At 33.9% G+C, this 16395-nt stretch overlaps 1 protein-coding gene across 1 annotated transcript in view; it reads right to left on the bottom strand.

Annotated features, from left to right (window-relative positions):
* The window catches only part of LOC106130418 (pro-resilin-like), a 70505-nt gene that overhangs the window by 30536 nt on the left and 23574 nt on the right, over positions 1-16395 (bottom strand). Inside the window, exon 2 of the mRNA XM_060952050.1 lies at positions 162-200. Coding sequence (XP_060808033.1) covers positions 162-182 — 21 coding nt within the window. The 5' untranslated portion in view covers positions 183-200. The remainder of the gene's footprint in view (positions 1-161; positions 201-16395) is intronic.

Raw genomic sequence — 16395 nt, 5'->3', positions numbered from 1 at the left:
ATTCTGACGTTCACCAAGAATAGCTCGGTCACCCAAAAGTTAAGCCGTTATAATCGAACGGCCTTACTTACAAAACTGTTTAAATGATAGATTCCATGTTTTAGTATTCGTCTAAGACTGACGAAAGATAATTACAAGTAGTAAAAGTTAATGTCTCTTACCTTTCTACTCGTTGAGGTCATTTTGAAGTCTGTGGGTTTCTGAAAGAAATAACAATTAATAGTAAGAGAGATTCATAAATTGAATTAGTTACAGTAAGCCACAAAGTATAAATATCTACGTTGCGAAACTTGGTATAGTTAATTTATAAGTTTTAATCTTTTTTTAACAATCCAAAACATTATAATGCATTAAATTATGAGTAAACAAATAATAAAATACCTTTATACAAAAATAAAACATAGCAAAGATTCATAAATAATAAAAAAGAAATAATAAATAAAATAAATAAATAAAGGTAATGATCGTGTCTGCCATACTGTTTTCTTTCGTGATATTTTTATTCGGGAAATATTATTTTTTCACGAAATTGCGCAGGTATTTCGTCACCACGTCACATGTTAATTTTATTTAAAGGTACTAAGTTATTGAATTAAAGTATTTTTGATTCAAAAATAAAGTTGCTTTATCGTTATGGCGAAAAACAGGAGTAGTTATATAAGTAATGCTTCAAAATAAACCCTATTATTAAATGCAAAAATATAATGTAATACCTCTTACAAACTTATTACGATACTACATTTTTCATTAATTTATCAAAGAAACCACTTATGGGAAGGCGTGGCAGCTTATCTAATTTATAATTAAAATCACTAACAAACCGGGGTGTCAGAACCAGTTAGTGTCACAAAAAAGGTCAGTTCCGATATAAATAACTTAGAGTAATTGCATCTTACTTGCGCAGTACTTGAATAACTAGTTAATGCAAAGGAAAGTAAATACATTAGTGGCAAAAAAAATTGGTCGAATAATTTTTTTTTAGTATTGGATTAGGCATTTGTCTTCCATCTCACCTGATGGTAAGTGACGATGACGAAGATGTTACATGCCATTCCAAGAGATACCCATGTATTCTACTTTTGAATATTCGCGGACAGTACTTGTCTGGGAAATATTATAGACATTGCTATAAGGCAGATGCTATAAGTATAGAATTATAATTATAGTTATAAATATAAGTATAGATGCTATAAATTCACATGGAAATTATATGAAGAATCATAAATTCTGTCGTAAAACTAAACTGAGAATATGTAATAGACTTTTGTAATTCATATGTACATCTATTTTTCATACCCTTAATTGATAAGGATTGTCCACCCTTAACATTTTATTTTAAACTAGAAATTACTTAAAAATTATTTATATGGCAATACAACGTTTGCCGGGACAGTTGGTAAATATGTAATTATCCTACTACTATTATAAAGGCGAAAGTTTGTATGGATGTTTGTTACTCTTTCACGCAAAAACTACTGAACCGATTACCATGAAATTTGGTATGTAGGTAGCTGAAGACCCAGAATAACACATAGGCTACTTTTTATCCCAGAGTTCCCGCGGGATTGATAGGGTTTCCATGCGGACGAAGTCGCGGGCGGCCTCTAGTTTGATAAAATAAAAAGAAAAGAAAGTACGAGTCACGTTTCCCTGCCGCTAAGTGTACCTATTTGCGTCTATTACAAATTATGTAACAAAATGTACTTAGGGGGTCAAGTTCAGGTTATTAGAGTAAGTAGAAACAGTATGAAATACAACTTATCGCCTTGGGGTCTGCTCGGGTTGTTATGCGGAAACATTTGCATGTTACATAAAAGAAAAATAACTTATCTGTCACTGACTGATGAAGATGTATGAGGGAGTGACTGACAGACATCCAGTTCAATAGAGTTTCATTATGATATGTATGTACATACATTTAACAGGGTATATTTTTTATTGATCACACGAGAAATTCCCGCGGATCTGAAAATGTACTCGAAACCGCCGAGCTTGCATGAACAGAGTTATGAATGTGTATGAAGCGAAGGAAGTATGCAGAGATCGTGGCAAGTGGAAAGATGTAGTCTCTGTCTACCACTCCGGGAAAGAGGCGTGATTTTATGTATGTATGTATGTATGGATGTATGTATGCATGTATGTGTATGGATGGATGTATGTATGTATGAAAATGTACGAGTTATAGTTTTACACAGCCACAGTCTAACGTTTCGTCTTGTACAGACAGGCTTGGCTTGAAAAGGATTCCATCACATTACACAATTCGTCGTCTCAACGATTCCAATGTGAAGTGAATAGGTTTACTGCGTTGTATTACAGCGCTTTGTTCAATTAATTTATTTGCAATAAAAGTGCATTTAAAGTTATTTTTATATATATATATACCTAATCGATCGCTGATTTATTTATTCTCGACCTATTTTCAAAATGGAGGAGGTTCTCAATTGGATTGTATATTTTTTTAATGTTTGTTCTACGACTACTTGTATTACATACATATAATCACGTTTATATCCCATGCGGGGTAGACATATCCAATAGTTTTAAAATCACCCTCGCCACGCTCAGTTGTTCAGCTAAATGATACAATTGAGATTCAAATAGTGACAGGTTGCTAGCCCATTGCCTAAAAATAATCCAAAGTTTGTAAGCCTATCTCTTAGTTGCCATTTACGATATCCATGGAAAAGTGGTGGAGTGATCCTATTCTTTTTCTACCGGTGCCGAGAACCACATGGCAATAACTAAAATAAATAAGAAAGTCACTTATTAAAAGTTAGTAAGACATAGACCATACAAAATGCAACGCATTAAGGAAATAATAATTTGAAAAGGGCCCACTTATAACATACTAATCTCACTTGGATTTCAGCCAAAAGCTATTAGTAGTAGGCTTTGCAGCCAACTTAAGATATCACTTCGATTTACGAACAGAATAAAATAATCAAAGATGTCGGAGACTGTACAGTATTTTCAGGTAGGATGTAGTGAAATGCAGTGATCTTATTATGTTGTGGCGATATCTACTACATATTCGTAATATACAATTTATATTAGGAATAAAAAAAATCATGGATTAAAAAAAATATGTTGCAACCGCTAATCTACGGAACTACTAAACCGATTTGATTGAAACTTTTTTACTTTTATAGCTGTAAGCTCGTGCATACATACATAGTACCTACCCTTGCCAGATAGACAGAGCCAACAGTCTTCAAAAGACAGATAGGCCAGCTTTTTGGCTCGATGATAGAATTGAGATTCAAAACTTTTTTTAATTTAACGCAAGCCGAGCTGCGGGCATTCTCTAGTTTAAAATAAACCAATTGCAACAAAATAATTTCATGAGTTCCATTCGTGATGGGTTCCCAGTCACGACCGCCTTAACTTCTGCCGCGTGTAACAGTTTTACTGCAAGATTTAATTATTTTAATTAACTATTAGTACGACCTAAATTATATGCTGAAACACTGAATTTATTATTACACAACCCTTAAATTTATTATAAATAAATTCAGTTATTTAAATTTATTATTGCGAAATCCTTTAATTAATTGTGTATAGTCTTAATCCTGTATTATATCAATTGAACGTTTGTAGAAAAAAATGTATGCTTAGAAATTGCAAAGAGGTGTATATAACATACATACATCATCATGGGGTAGACAGAATCAACAGTGTTGAAAATATTAAAAGACCACATTTAGTTGTGTGGCTTCACGATGAAATTGACATTCAAATAGTGACAGGTTTGGCTCTATCCACCCCGCAACGGATATAGACGTGATTATATATAAGTATGTATGTAAATAGTGACAGGCTAAAAAAATAATGTAAGCTCGTTGGTTTCGGAACTTTTGACACTCATCTTGTATATCTGCTTAGTCAACCTGCTTCTCTTCTTACTCTCCACATGACCGAACCATCTAAGCATACCCTTTTCTATTCCTGTCACTATATCTTCTTTCACATCACATCGTTCCCTTGTCACGCTGTTCCGAATTCTGTCACTCAATTTTACACCGATCATACTCTTGACGTTTTCAAATTACGACTACTAAAAATGCCTTTTAAGTACTCCACCAATACTCATTTTTACTATATGTTTAATTGAAATAACATAAAATAGTTACGACTCGTCATTAATTTAAATTCTGAAGTTTTATACTATCTATGTTTTGGAAGTTAAGCATTTGTTAAGAAGATACTAACATTTAATTACACAATAAACATAGAAAATGTATGTAAGTAAGCAAGTAAATGCTTGTTCAATAAAGGAGTACATTACAAATATAAAACAGTAGTACAGTACAAAGGCGGGCTTATCCCTTAGTGGGATCTCTTCCAGCCAACCTGGCATAAAGTGGATAAGTTACATAGTCTAATAAATTGATAATTCTTGTCAATAAAACACAATAGTTTATTATAAACCTGCTGTTATTAATGTGACTTCGTACGCATGAATGATTATATGTACGTTTCATATACATTTATTATTACGTATATGTATAATTATATATTAATTTAGTTTGACCCTACTGAAAGTTCTCTGGCAGACTCAACGGTGACTGATATATAATACTTTTAGCATTAAGTCCGCCTATTGTGATATACATTTGTATTTTGTACAAAATACTATCTATATCATGTTTAAGTATCTAAAACGAATAGATAATTAGTTTTCCACTACGTTTCACAGGCTTAATTTATTTGAAAAATAAAAATTTATATCAAAAAATTCTTATGGACTTTTTTTGAATTTCAATAGGTATGCAGATACATCTTTTCTTTTATTTTATTATAGTTAAATATAAAATAAATAAATATTAAATAGCCTTAGAATGGTTAAACGGTCATATCCCCACTTAAATTTAAAACAAAAGGTTTGTATTTTTGTATGTTTGTAACAAATAAACTCAAAAACTACTGGACTTATTATCACAAAATTTACCACATGTATAGAATAAACCTTCAGAAATATTTTTGGTTACTTTTTTCTCTGTAATTTCTCACGGGAGCGAAGTTCCGCGAAAGAGCTAGTACCTAATAAAGCAATAGTAGAGGAAAAGACATCAACGCGCTTACATGAACTAAAAAAAAACCTCCAAAAATTAATACTACATTTTGTAAGGCGTGTTATTTTCTAACAAATAAATTGTAAATCAAAACAGTTATTGATGTAATTCGAAGAGAGAATTAGACGTTCAGGAGAAACTGATAACTTTATTTCTGCAAGTACCAAAATGAGTTTGAAATTAGTGCGAGGGACGGCCGCACGGTTAAGGCGACCGAATAAAAAAGAATAATGAATGGATTGCGCATTCCATATTACTTGTCATTCAATCAATAATATCTTTTTTAATTTTCTGAGAGTCTTTCTGTATTTTTCTTCACCCTTTTGGGGCTGCTACGTTTTGAAGAGCGTTCCGTTCTGCTCTCTCTCTCCGAGATTCTGAGTCTGTTTTGAAGAACGTTCCATTTTGTTCTTTAAAAGGGAAGCTAGTCTCAAGAAGGTTAAGTGCTGAGGTAGTTTTTAGTTTTTTGACAAATATATTAAATATAAATTATTGAAAATTTTAAATGACGCAAAAATTGCCTGTTGACAAACTGATTTTTATTTACTACTTTGGATATTAATTTTGTATAACATTATAATTTCTTAACTAGGCAGTTAAATGTCTGTAAAGAAGGTCTCTAACTTTTAAACTATGCATAACAATGCATAGTTAGTTATAAAAAAACATTTTTTTTTAAATATTAGGCATATCATTATAAAAAAACTTCTTATATTTGTTGAATATAACAACATAAGCAAATAAGATATTGGACATTATGGGATTTTTACAGGTCATCAGTAAATTTCAGTTCGGAACTCTTCGTGCGTGAATCCGACTTACACTTTACCAGTTTTTTAGTATTACTTGCATTTTATAATATTTGTTTTTAAACAATTTTCTTATAATTTTAATAAAAACCTCACACATCTAATTATGAAGTTAACGCCATAAAAAAATCAGATTACTAATACATTCTAAAACCAAACCCTAATTTATGACAAACGATCTTTAACTCGTTGAATATTTCCTTCAATTCTAAAACAGTATAGCATCACGCACATTCACAACACAACACTTACTTCTCACTTCACTACACGGGGCGACTGCGCCTGCGCAGTTAAGAGAATCTTTATATACGTGCTCTTGTTACGATCTTGGGATGCGCTGGGGGGGCATTTCCGTATGCCCCGGAATTTGCAGGCGTCAGTGGCCATCGATGACGGCCCCGGGACTTTGATGTAGACGTGATAATTATTTAAATTATTTTTATTTAAACTTTATGCACGTATTTTAACTTTATGCATGTGTGCCGTGTGGTTCCCGGCACCAATAAAAAAAAAAGAATTGGACCACTCCATCTCGTTCCCATGGATGTCGTAAAAGACAACTAAGGGATAGGCGTATAAACTTGGTATTCTTTTTTTAGGCGATGGGCTAGCAACCTCAATTCTATCATTAAGCCAAATAGCTGAACGTGGCCTCTCAGTCTTTGAAGTGAGTTGACTCTGTCTATCGCGCAAGGGATATAGACGTGTTTATATGTGTGTATGTATCTTCTCTTAGCGCACATAAGGGGCCCATAGACCCCTCTCTAGACCCAGAGGTTTGGATTTGGGCTGTGTGCTGTCTCTCAGAAACGAAAGAGTTATTTCAGATAACGAAAATCCAAAAACGTTATTAACAGTTTTCCTTAAGATTTGTTACTTTAATGAGATTCACAGAACACCTTTAACTGATTTGCTCCTAAATGACAACATTGCAGTAACAGTTTTGGGGATCAAGATTTACAACACGGCACATCTGTAAGTGTTCTTCTTTCGAGGTAGGCCTTGGACCATGATGATGTATTGGGCGAGTCAGGTTTTTACACGAACCGACTCCCATCTGACCACCGCAACCTTCACAACCTTAACCTTAAAATTCAATTTAATTTATTGCATACATAAATACATATAATCACGTCTATATCCCTTGCGGGGTAGACAGAGCCAACACTCTCGAAAAGACTGATATGCTACGTTCAGCTACATATTTGGCATTAAGAAAGAATTGAGATTTTTAATTTATTATAATATAAATATATATGAACATAGAATAAACCATTAGCGTCTTCAAAATAAGTAAAACAATGACCAACTAGTTTGAATTGTATCATATTGCAAACAACAAAAGCCAAATAAAGACTTATAACATATGTGACATAATAAACTAAAAATTAAACAAATGAAATTAATAAAAAAAAACCTGGATTGGATCATGCTTAGACATCCAGTTGCCTGAAAGAACAGGTTTCCTCACGATGTTTTCTCTCACCGTTAAAGCATCGGTTAGCACTCAAGGGTACATAATTTAGGAAAAGAATAATTGATACATGGCCGAGGTGGGATTTGAACCTGTACCTTTTTTAGTTTGTAATTTAGAATAGTTTTTTTTTATAAAATAATTAATATTAGTGTATATTATTTAATTAGGTATATTTGAGTAATTGTATAAGATAACATATAAATTTTGACTTATTGTAATAAGTTTAGGATAAATTGAATCAGTGTCAATAAATGATAGCCATGATACAATTTAACGTATAATTTATATTTAGGAGTAAAATATCTAATGTATTTGGAATGTAATTATGGAATGAATGATAAAGTTCAAGTGATCTCTTTCATGGCGCATTACTGTACCTTCATATACGACCCAAGCATTTTTAAATCAGGCATGTTATCGATTCGACCATCGACACTCTCCTTCTATAAGTGTCACTGCCAAAACAATACTAGTTCAGATAATATTCCAAAAATGAATGATTGTTAAAGAAGATCTTGGTTTGATTTTGAGAAATTGACGGTGGGAATTTACCATCATAAAAGTAAAACTGCACTTGCTTAAATATAACACTGAACTGTAATAACTGATTAAGGTAGTTTGACAATACAATTAAGATCTATTGATGAACTGAACTAATATGACCTACAATGGACTGATATTTCACAATAACATGTTTTTTTTTAAAACATCTGACTTAACATTCTATTTTGGTTTTTATTTTTTTTTCTAAGTGGCCAGTTTCAGTCATGAATAGTGTGAACAATGATTGTATAGTACTTCTGCGAAGCTATCGTATGTGTGTATGTCAGTGACCGTTTACCGATGGAACCTTCAACTTTATTGGGCATTGATGTTTTTTGCAGCAATTAAATGTATCTCTCGCATCTCTGTACTTTTAAGGTACGTTAAAATACATTTCACCGATTAAATTTATAGTTCCGGGGTTGTTAAAAACAATGACAAGTATAAAATGTAATATATTTTTATTATTTCATTATTGCTACCTTTTGTCCTTTGGCATCGCTTGGTATGTAGACTTTTTATCGCAAATGTTACCAGTTCCTGAAATGTAGTAGATAAGTTGTACGTATCTATACGAATTCTTCTTTTAGACCGGCAACTTCTTACTATTTAAAATGTCAATTCTATCATTAAACCATAAAGCTGTACGTGGCCTTTTAGTATTCAAGACAGTTGGCTATGTCTACCCCGCAAGAGACAAAGACGTGATTATAATGTATGTATGTAGACGATAAGTGTATTTATGTGTACATACATTCCTACACTTAATCACGTCTATATCCCCTGCGGGGTATACAGAGCCAATTCCTGGTGACATCATCACACCTTCTGGAGATGATCTCAAGGTACAACCTTGATCGGGATTCTGGATTGGGTCAGTCAGGTTTTACACTAAGATGCCAGTAATTTCTGACCTTCCAAAACATTTGGCAGGAGAAGATAAACTATATTGGATCATAGTTAAATGGCCTGAATATGCAGGTTTCCTCACGATATTTTTCCAAACCGTACAATCATAGGTTAGCAATCAAACTTATGTCTAACTAAAAAATTAAACATAACTCTGAAAAGGTTCAACAGGATTTCAATCCACGCGTTCTTATTTATTAACCGCTTTGAAAAAAAGGGCATTTTCAGTTTGATCTTCATGCATGCATGTTTATCCGGCATTATCTCGCATCTCGCTGAACCAATTTTGATGCGGTTTTCAGGAAAGTGTTAGTTACACCGACGAGGAGAAGGTTTAAATCGACTTCAAAAAAGGTAGATATCGATTAGAGGCGGTACTCCTTCTACAGAAGTTATTGTTGTGTAACTTAAGTAATTTTCGAGAAATATTTTTAGCGAGCTACCTTTGTCATTTGGCATTGGCAGATAGTACATAATAATAGTTTACACGAATCTTTTTGCACATTAATAGTAAAGGACAAACCCGTAAATCAATGTTACGAGTAGCAAAAACGACCCACACTATTGTTCCCACATACCCAGGGTAATGATCCAAACATATGCACGTAGAGTTCGGAATAATGTAAGACGATAGAAGTGGTAAGTATATAATGGTGAATGTGTCTATGCAAGTGATGGTAATCAGCACTATCAGTAATTTTTTTATTTTATCGTATATATATAAATACCTTGTCTACCCCGCAAGGGATATAGAAGTGACCATATGTTTGTTTATAGTGTATATATAAATATTTTATTATGAGAACTGCTTAAATGTACCTACAACTTATGGATTTTCAAGGCCAGAATGAATAAGCACTATTTGGGCTTGCGTATATACTACCTTAAAACATTTCATCTTGTTTACCAGCAGGCAGTCGACGTCAAAAGTTCTAATAAAAAACATATTACAGTTTTACTTCTGCATTGCAAGATCACGCCACGTCATTTCTATAGTCATAAGTAGAACATGGCATTTCTATCATCTTCGTTATTCCGATTTCTATGCATACATACAGCGATCAGCCTCACACCCATTATTAACGATACAATATAACATTGTTTAGGAAAAACTAAGTTACAAATTAAAAATTAGCAGATGTGACACTATACTACGACCGACGGTTCTAATAGAATTATTTATTACTATTAAATACGTATACATATACATATGGTCACGTCTACTCGTATATCCCTTGCGGGGTAGACAGAGCCAACAGTCTTGAAAAGACTGAGTGGCCACGTCCAGCTATTTGGCTTAATGATAGAATTGAGATTCAAATAGTGACAGGTTGCTAGCCCATCGCCTAAAAAAAATAATCCCAAGTTTGTTAGCCTAACCCTTAGTCGCCTTATAAGACATCCATGGGAAAGAGATGGAGTGGTCCTATTCTTTTTTCATTCGTGCCGGGAACCACACGGCACTCGTTTTATAAATACTACTAAAAATTTAAACTTTCTGTGATTTAATGTAATGAAGTAGAATAGAATCACTTGATTTATATTTCTTTCGCCATGGACATCGTATAAGGCCTAAAGGAGAAAAATCAAAAATCTAGCTGGTATTTTAAGGCTCCCCTCGGTCTTAAAAACTACTAGGGTCCAGTTACGTGGGTCAAGTTTCATTGCAGACACCAACGCATCTTGATTTATTTTAGTGCCTTATCTTTCTAATCCCTCGCCATTTTGTATCAGAATTATCGCAAAAAGTATGCGTTTTGTCGGCTAAAGGCGTTTGTGTATTGCAATATTTTCTTACATTGTCCGAAAGAATTTTGTGGCTATCAAAACTTTAAATGAAGAGTAAGTGTTCAGTGCAACCTCATTGATACGTATAAAAATTATAAAAAAGCATAATGACAATATAATTTGAAAATATCTTGATTTTTGGTTGTCATATTATGTAGTTAAAAAAGATGGTTTGTTAGATCAATTATTATATATTTTCGAGTTCATTACAAAGATCCTAGTTTTATTTAGTGCTTTAACATTTGGTCCTATCGCGTCGGATTGCTTTGTAGCAATATTGAAAAGACAAATATAGCGAGTACTGTGTTTTCATATTGCTATAGAAAATTGCATGTACATAGTTCCGGTGTAAATAAGTAGTTATATTGCCCAACGCAAAGTCCACAATGCAGTCTATTATTCGATTACAAAAAGATATTTTGTCGCGTATAATAAACGCTCATAATAAATTTAAGAACACAACTGAAGAGATGTTGACTGAATATTTTTTAGAAACGAGATTGCATTGTTTAGAAGAATATTGGAAACAATTTACAGAAAAACATCAAAACTTATGTATGGATTATGATAAGTTAGATCAAAGTTCATATGTACAAGAGGATGTGTATTCGAAATGTGAAGACGAGTATATAGAATATAAATGTCAATTAAAGGAATCCCTCAGACAATTAAATGAGAAAAATATAAATAGCAATCAAAGGTGTAATCCCGCTTCATCAGTTAAGTTGCCAAGAATTACTATTCCAAAATTTTCAGGCGAGTACACGGAATGGACATCATTTCGGGAGTTGTTTCTGTCTATGATTCACAAAAATGATAACCTGAATTGTGTTCAAAAATTACACTATTTGAAAGCTCACCTTTGCGGTGAAGCTGAACAATTAGTCAGACATGTGCCTATTACTGCTGAAAACTATAGCCACTGCTGGACTACGTTAGAATCACGTTACAACAATAAAAGGTATTTATGTAACTGTATTTTGCAGAGATTATTCAACCAGCGAAATCTTACGATCGAGTCTTCGGCTGGAATCAAAGAAATTACCAATAATACATCTGATTGTTTAGCTGCGTTGAGTAACTTAGGTGTTAACATAAGCACATGGGATAGTATTATTATTTTTCTAGTGAGTTCAAAGCTCGACCCTGAGACAAAAAAACAATGGGAGCTTCATTCTGTAGCTGACAACCGAACTGAATTGCCTACGTTCAAACAATTTCAAGAATTTTTGACAAGTCGATTTACGGCGCTGGAGTTTATTCAACCATTTGATACGTCAGAACAAAGCACAGATAGCGTGAAGTTAAGCAATGTAAATAGTATGAAAACATTCCATGTATTTAGGATGTTTTGCGAATTTTGTGGTGAAAGTCACAAACTTTGTTTTTGTAAAAAGTTCGCTCAAGAGTCCTATGAAATACGTCATAATTTTGTAAATAGTAGAAATATGTGCTATAATTGTTTAGGGGGAAACCATTGTTTAACTCAATGCAGAGTAACTTTTAATTGTAAGATATGTAAAAAAAGACATCATACTCTTCTTCACCCCCCTGAGACCTCATGTGTAAATGCCACAACATGTAAAACTACAACTAATTCTAATGATATTGCACCTCCTTTCATTAGCGATGTTAGACATGTGGCTGAAGACGTACTATTAGCTACTGCTCAAGTGCATGTAGAGTCGAATTCCGGTAACTATCACGTAGTACGAAGTTTAATAGATCAGGGTTCTCAAGTATCGTTTATTTCAGAAAAAGCAGTTGATATATTACAACTACGTAAGGAACCTACAAAACGCGTTATAGTGGGTCTAGGAGGTGATCAAAAAACGATGGTTTCTGATTACCAGGTACAGTTAAAAATTCAATCACGGCTTAATCCGAAAACAGAAATTTATGTAAAGGCTTTTGTTTTGAAGCAAATCACATCATATATTCCTAATAAAAAATTACGACCGTTTAATTGGCCCGAACTAAATTATATTGCTCTTGCGGATCCCATGTATTCAGTCCCCAATAATATTGACTTGCTTCTCGGTGCAGATGTGATGAGCGAAATAGTACAAGAAGGCATTTTGAGAGGCCCACCTGGAGCGCCTGTAGCGCAGTGTACGAAGTTAGGTTGGCTTTTATTTGGTCCAATTGGATAGCAACACAATATTGTTTTAATTTAAATATGAAAATAATCACTGTTATAGAAGTTCATGGTTTTGTTAACTTAGTATTATGTTGTACCTATATAATTAAGTTTTAAGTTATTACTCGTGTGTTCTAGTTCAAAAATAATGCATAACTTCAATTGTTTATTGCATTTAAAGCAATTATTATTATTTTAAGTTTTGTTTAAATAGGTAAGTGTTTGATATTTGTGGCATCCCCTCATGGCGGGCGGTAGTAGAAGGACCTGCAACGAGGTCCTTGGCGGGCGGTATGTTCAGTGCAACCTCATTGATACGTATAAAAATTATAAAAAAGCATAATGACAATATAATTTGAAAATATCTTGATTTTTGGTTGTCATATTATGTAGTTAAAAAAGATGGTTTGTTAGATCAATTATTATATATTTTCGAGTTCATTACAAAGATCCTAGTTTTATTTAGTGCTTTAACAGTAAGAGTTTATGTTTAAAATAATAATTAGAAAAAAATATATTGTGTACCAGTCGTTTATTTTCCCGTGCAGGTTGTTAAAGCCGAGATAAACTTGGGATTCCTTTTTTTTAGGCGATGGGCTAGCGACCTATAACTTTTTAAATCTCAATTCCATTATAACCATTACGAGGCCTTTCAATCTTTTCCAGATTGTAAGCTCTGACTGCACCCTAGGGGAAACATATTTGAAACGACACGTCCGATGAAATGCTGCAATGTAGTTTGTTCCGCCGCTTCTTCTCGCTTTGGAAGCGGTAATAGTTCTAATAAGATTTAAGTGATGTGACGTCAATAAGTGATGCCTTGTATCCAATTTTGAAAATAAATCTATTATCTATTTGTAAGCAGCTTCAATATTTTTTGTATGTTTACTTTGCGCAGAAAGAGATGTTAAAACTTCACTACTAGATCACAGGCTGTATACGAGTATAAACTGAAGTATTCCACCCAAATCATTCCACCTACAAGAATCAAATGCACAAGGTATCCCATTCACAAATCTTGACTTTGGCCCATAAAATAGTAACCATGACGTAATCCTTTGTTTATGGTATTCAGCCCACGTGTGAGTTAATTGTCGATTGAAAGTAACAGACGTACATACAATCTTTACATATAAAAGAGGAAACATTGAAACTGAATTGCCGTGTGGTCCCTTGCACTTTGGTATAGGACCACTCCATCTGTTTCCCACGGATATAAGAGAGTACGAACATTGGTCTAGTGCACCTTTAACCATATTATAGTTATGGGTTAGTATTCACTGCAAAGGTAGCAGATTTTTTATGAGGATCGCTTCGTGTTAAATCCTCCTTGAATCCAAGATCATGGAAAATATTGCACTCCTTGCTTTTGGTATTGTTATGCCTGGGGAACCGCGGCTCCGACGATTTTGAGTCTCAGGTTATATTTATGCTCCGATCCGTGAAATCTTTAATATCGCGAGTTAGCATACGCGTTGTGATAAGCTGGTGGCATGTGACGTTTGAGATGTCGCCATAAACTCTTCGCTGCTATTGGTTGAGCGCGTCGTATTCTTACGGTGATTGGCTGATGGCATGTGACGTTTATTAAGTCAAGATCGATCCCTGCTTACTTATTTTGCTTCATAGACATTTATCAATTTTTGCATACAAGCTCGTCAATTAAGGTAACTTTTAAACTTGAACTTTATTAAAATCAAATTGGAAGAAAATTTCATTTTTTATAAATAAAAATACATCTTTGTCTTTTTGTTGCTTTATAAATAGGACCCTCAAATGTAGGTAAATAAGTAAAGTACTAACTTTTAAACTTTTAAACTTTTAAACTCACAAAACAATTTGACTAGTTACCTACATAATATTTTTGGTAGCAAATATCACCAATTTAAAGTTGATGCAATGATTGTATAAAAATCATTAACTACTAAATTGTTATGACAAAATTGAGATGACTCAATGAATGTTTGTGTGAAAAACACAAGAAATATTGTGACGCGATTTTAACTGTCTGTATAGTCGGTCGCCACGCTGGTTTGATAATGAAGAAAAGTCTTAGCGTGTACCAGGCAAAGGCGACTAAGGGATAGGCTTATAATGAAAAAATGTCTCACAGCTGAACGTGGCCTATCTGTTTTTCAAGACTGCTGGCTCTGTCTACCCCGCAAGGGATATAGACGTGATTATATGTATGAATGAATGAACTTCCCTTCCCATGCAGATTGTAAAAGTCAATCAATAGTAACGCTTATAAATTTTTATACTTTTAGGCGCTAGATTAGCGCCTGTCACTTTGAATCTCAATTTTCAGTTTTTTGAGACTATACTAACATTTTAAATGTGAAAATGTCTTTGTGTGCCCACCTGAAGGTGGACAAAACATCAAAACCACTAAACTGATCTCTTAGAAATTTTCCATAGATAAAGTGTGAATAGGTATAACTTCGCCGACAAGAGTTAGTTTTTAATTTTAAGAAGAAATATTGTGGTATAAGGAGAAGGTCATAGAGTACTTTTTAGGAGCCGCGGGCGAAAGCTAGTATGATATAATACAAACGATTTGGAAATCATCAATTACCATCAATCTATGAATGCAATAACACACATTCCGGGTTTAAGGGTTAGCCATTGTAATTACAGATGAGATATTATATTCGAGTCCTTCAGCCATTTCTAATATGTGCCTCATTATTTGTTATCTGTGCCTCATTAGCTGTGACAGTGATGTTGGTGGAAAGCCTATTTGTGTACAGTCTTCTGAATATCAATCACCAACTCCGACCTGGAGCGTTACGATAAAAAGTACTTATTATATTGACCGTGTGGTTCCTGACACCAATATAAAAAAAAGAATAGGACCACTACATTTGTTGACTTACAAAATTTATGTAAGGTGGCGGATGTCTTAGCGTTACAGGAGACGTGTTTACTGCCGCATGAAATACCATTACTTGGGACTATTTCGAATTACTTTGACTACACGGGCAAGTCAGCCGTGGACACGTCTGCTGGCCCGCTTATCGGCAGGCCTTATGGTGGGGTAGCCATACTTTGGAGAAAAGGCATTTTTGACCAGGTGAATATTTTGAACTGTACTAGTGATCGATTAGTAGCTATTAGGGTTACACTAGGGCAATGCTCGTTAATAGTGTTTTCTGTTTATATGCCAAATAATTCTCAGAAAAATCTTCCTATTATGACGGAGATTTTGGGCGAAATAAATGCAATAGCTGATCAAGAGAATGTTGAAAATATTTATATCTTAGGAGATTTTAATGCCCATCCACACGAACTGTTCTATAATGAGCTCAGTAGTTTCTGTTCCGATTTGAGCTGGGTTTGTGCTGACGTAGAGAAAATAGGCTTGCAAAGTAATACTTATACGTACGTTAGCGCAGCACATGGGTGTAAAAGATGGCTAGACCATTGTGTCGTCTCGGACGCGGCCTGGAAAACAGTTGTGGAGGTAGGTGTCATAGAGGATGTGTTTGTATCGGATCACATACCCTTGTATGTTAAGAGTGACATTAGCATTTTAAGACCTGAATTGGCATCTTCTCTCTTGCACCGAAGCACTGTTGTGTGGGGAGCGCGTGAAGAGAAACAGGTGGCGAGGTATAGTGAATTATGTAATCATAGTTTGAGTGAAGTTGATTT

Source organism: Amyelois transitella, chromosome 27 (assembly GCF_032362555.1).
Source record: "Amyelois transitella isolate CPQ chromosome 27, ilAmyTran1.1, whole genome shotgun sequence".
Taxonomy (NCBI): Eukaryota; Metazoa; Arthropoda; class Insecta; order Lepidoptera; family Pyralidae; genus Amyelois; species Amyelois transitella.
Note: the sequence above shows the minus strand (reverse complement) of the source record. Positions and strands in the feature narration are given on the sequence as shown.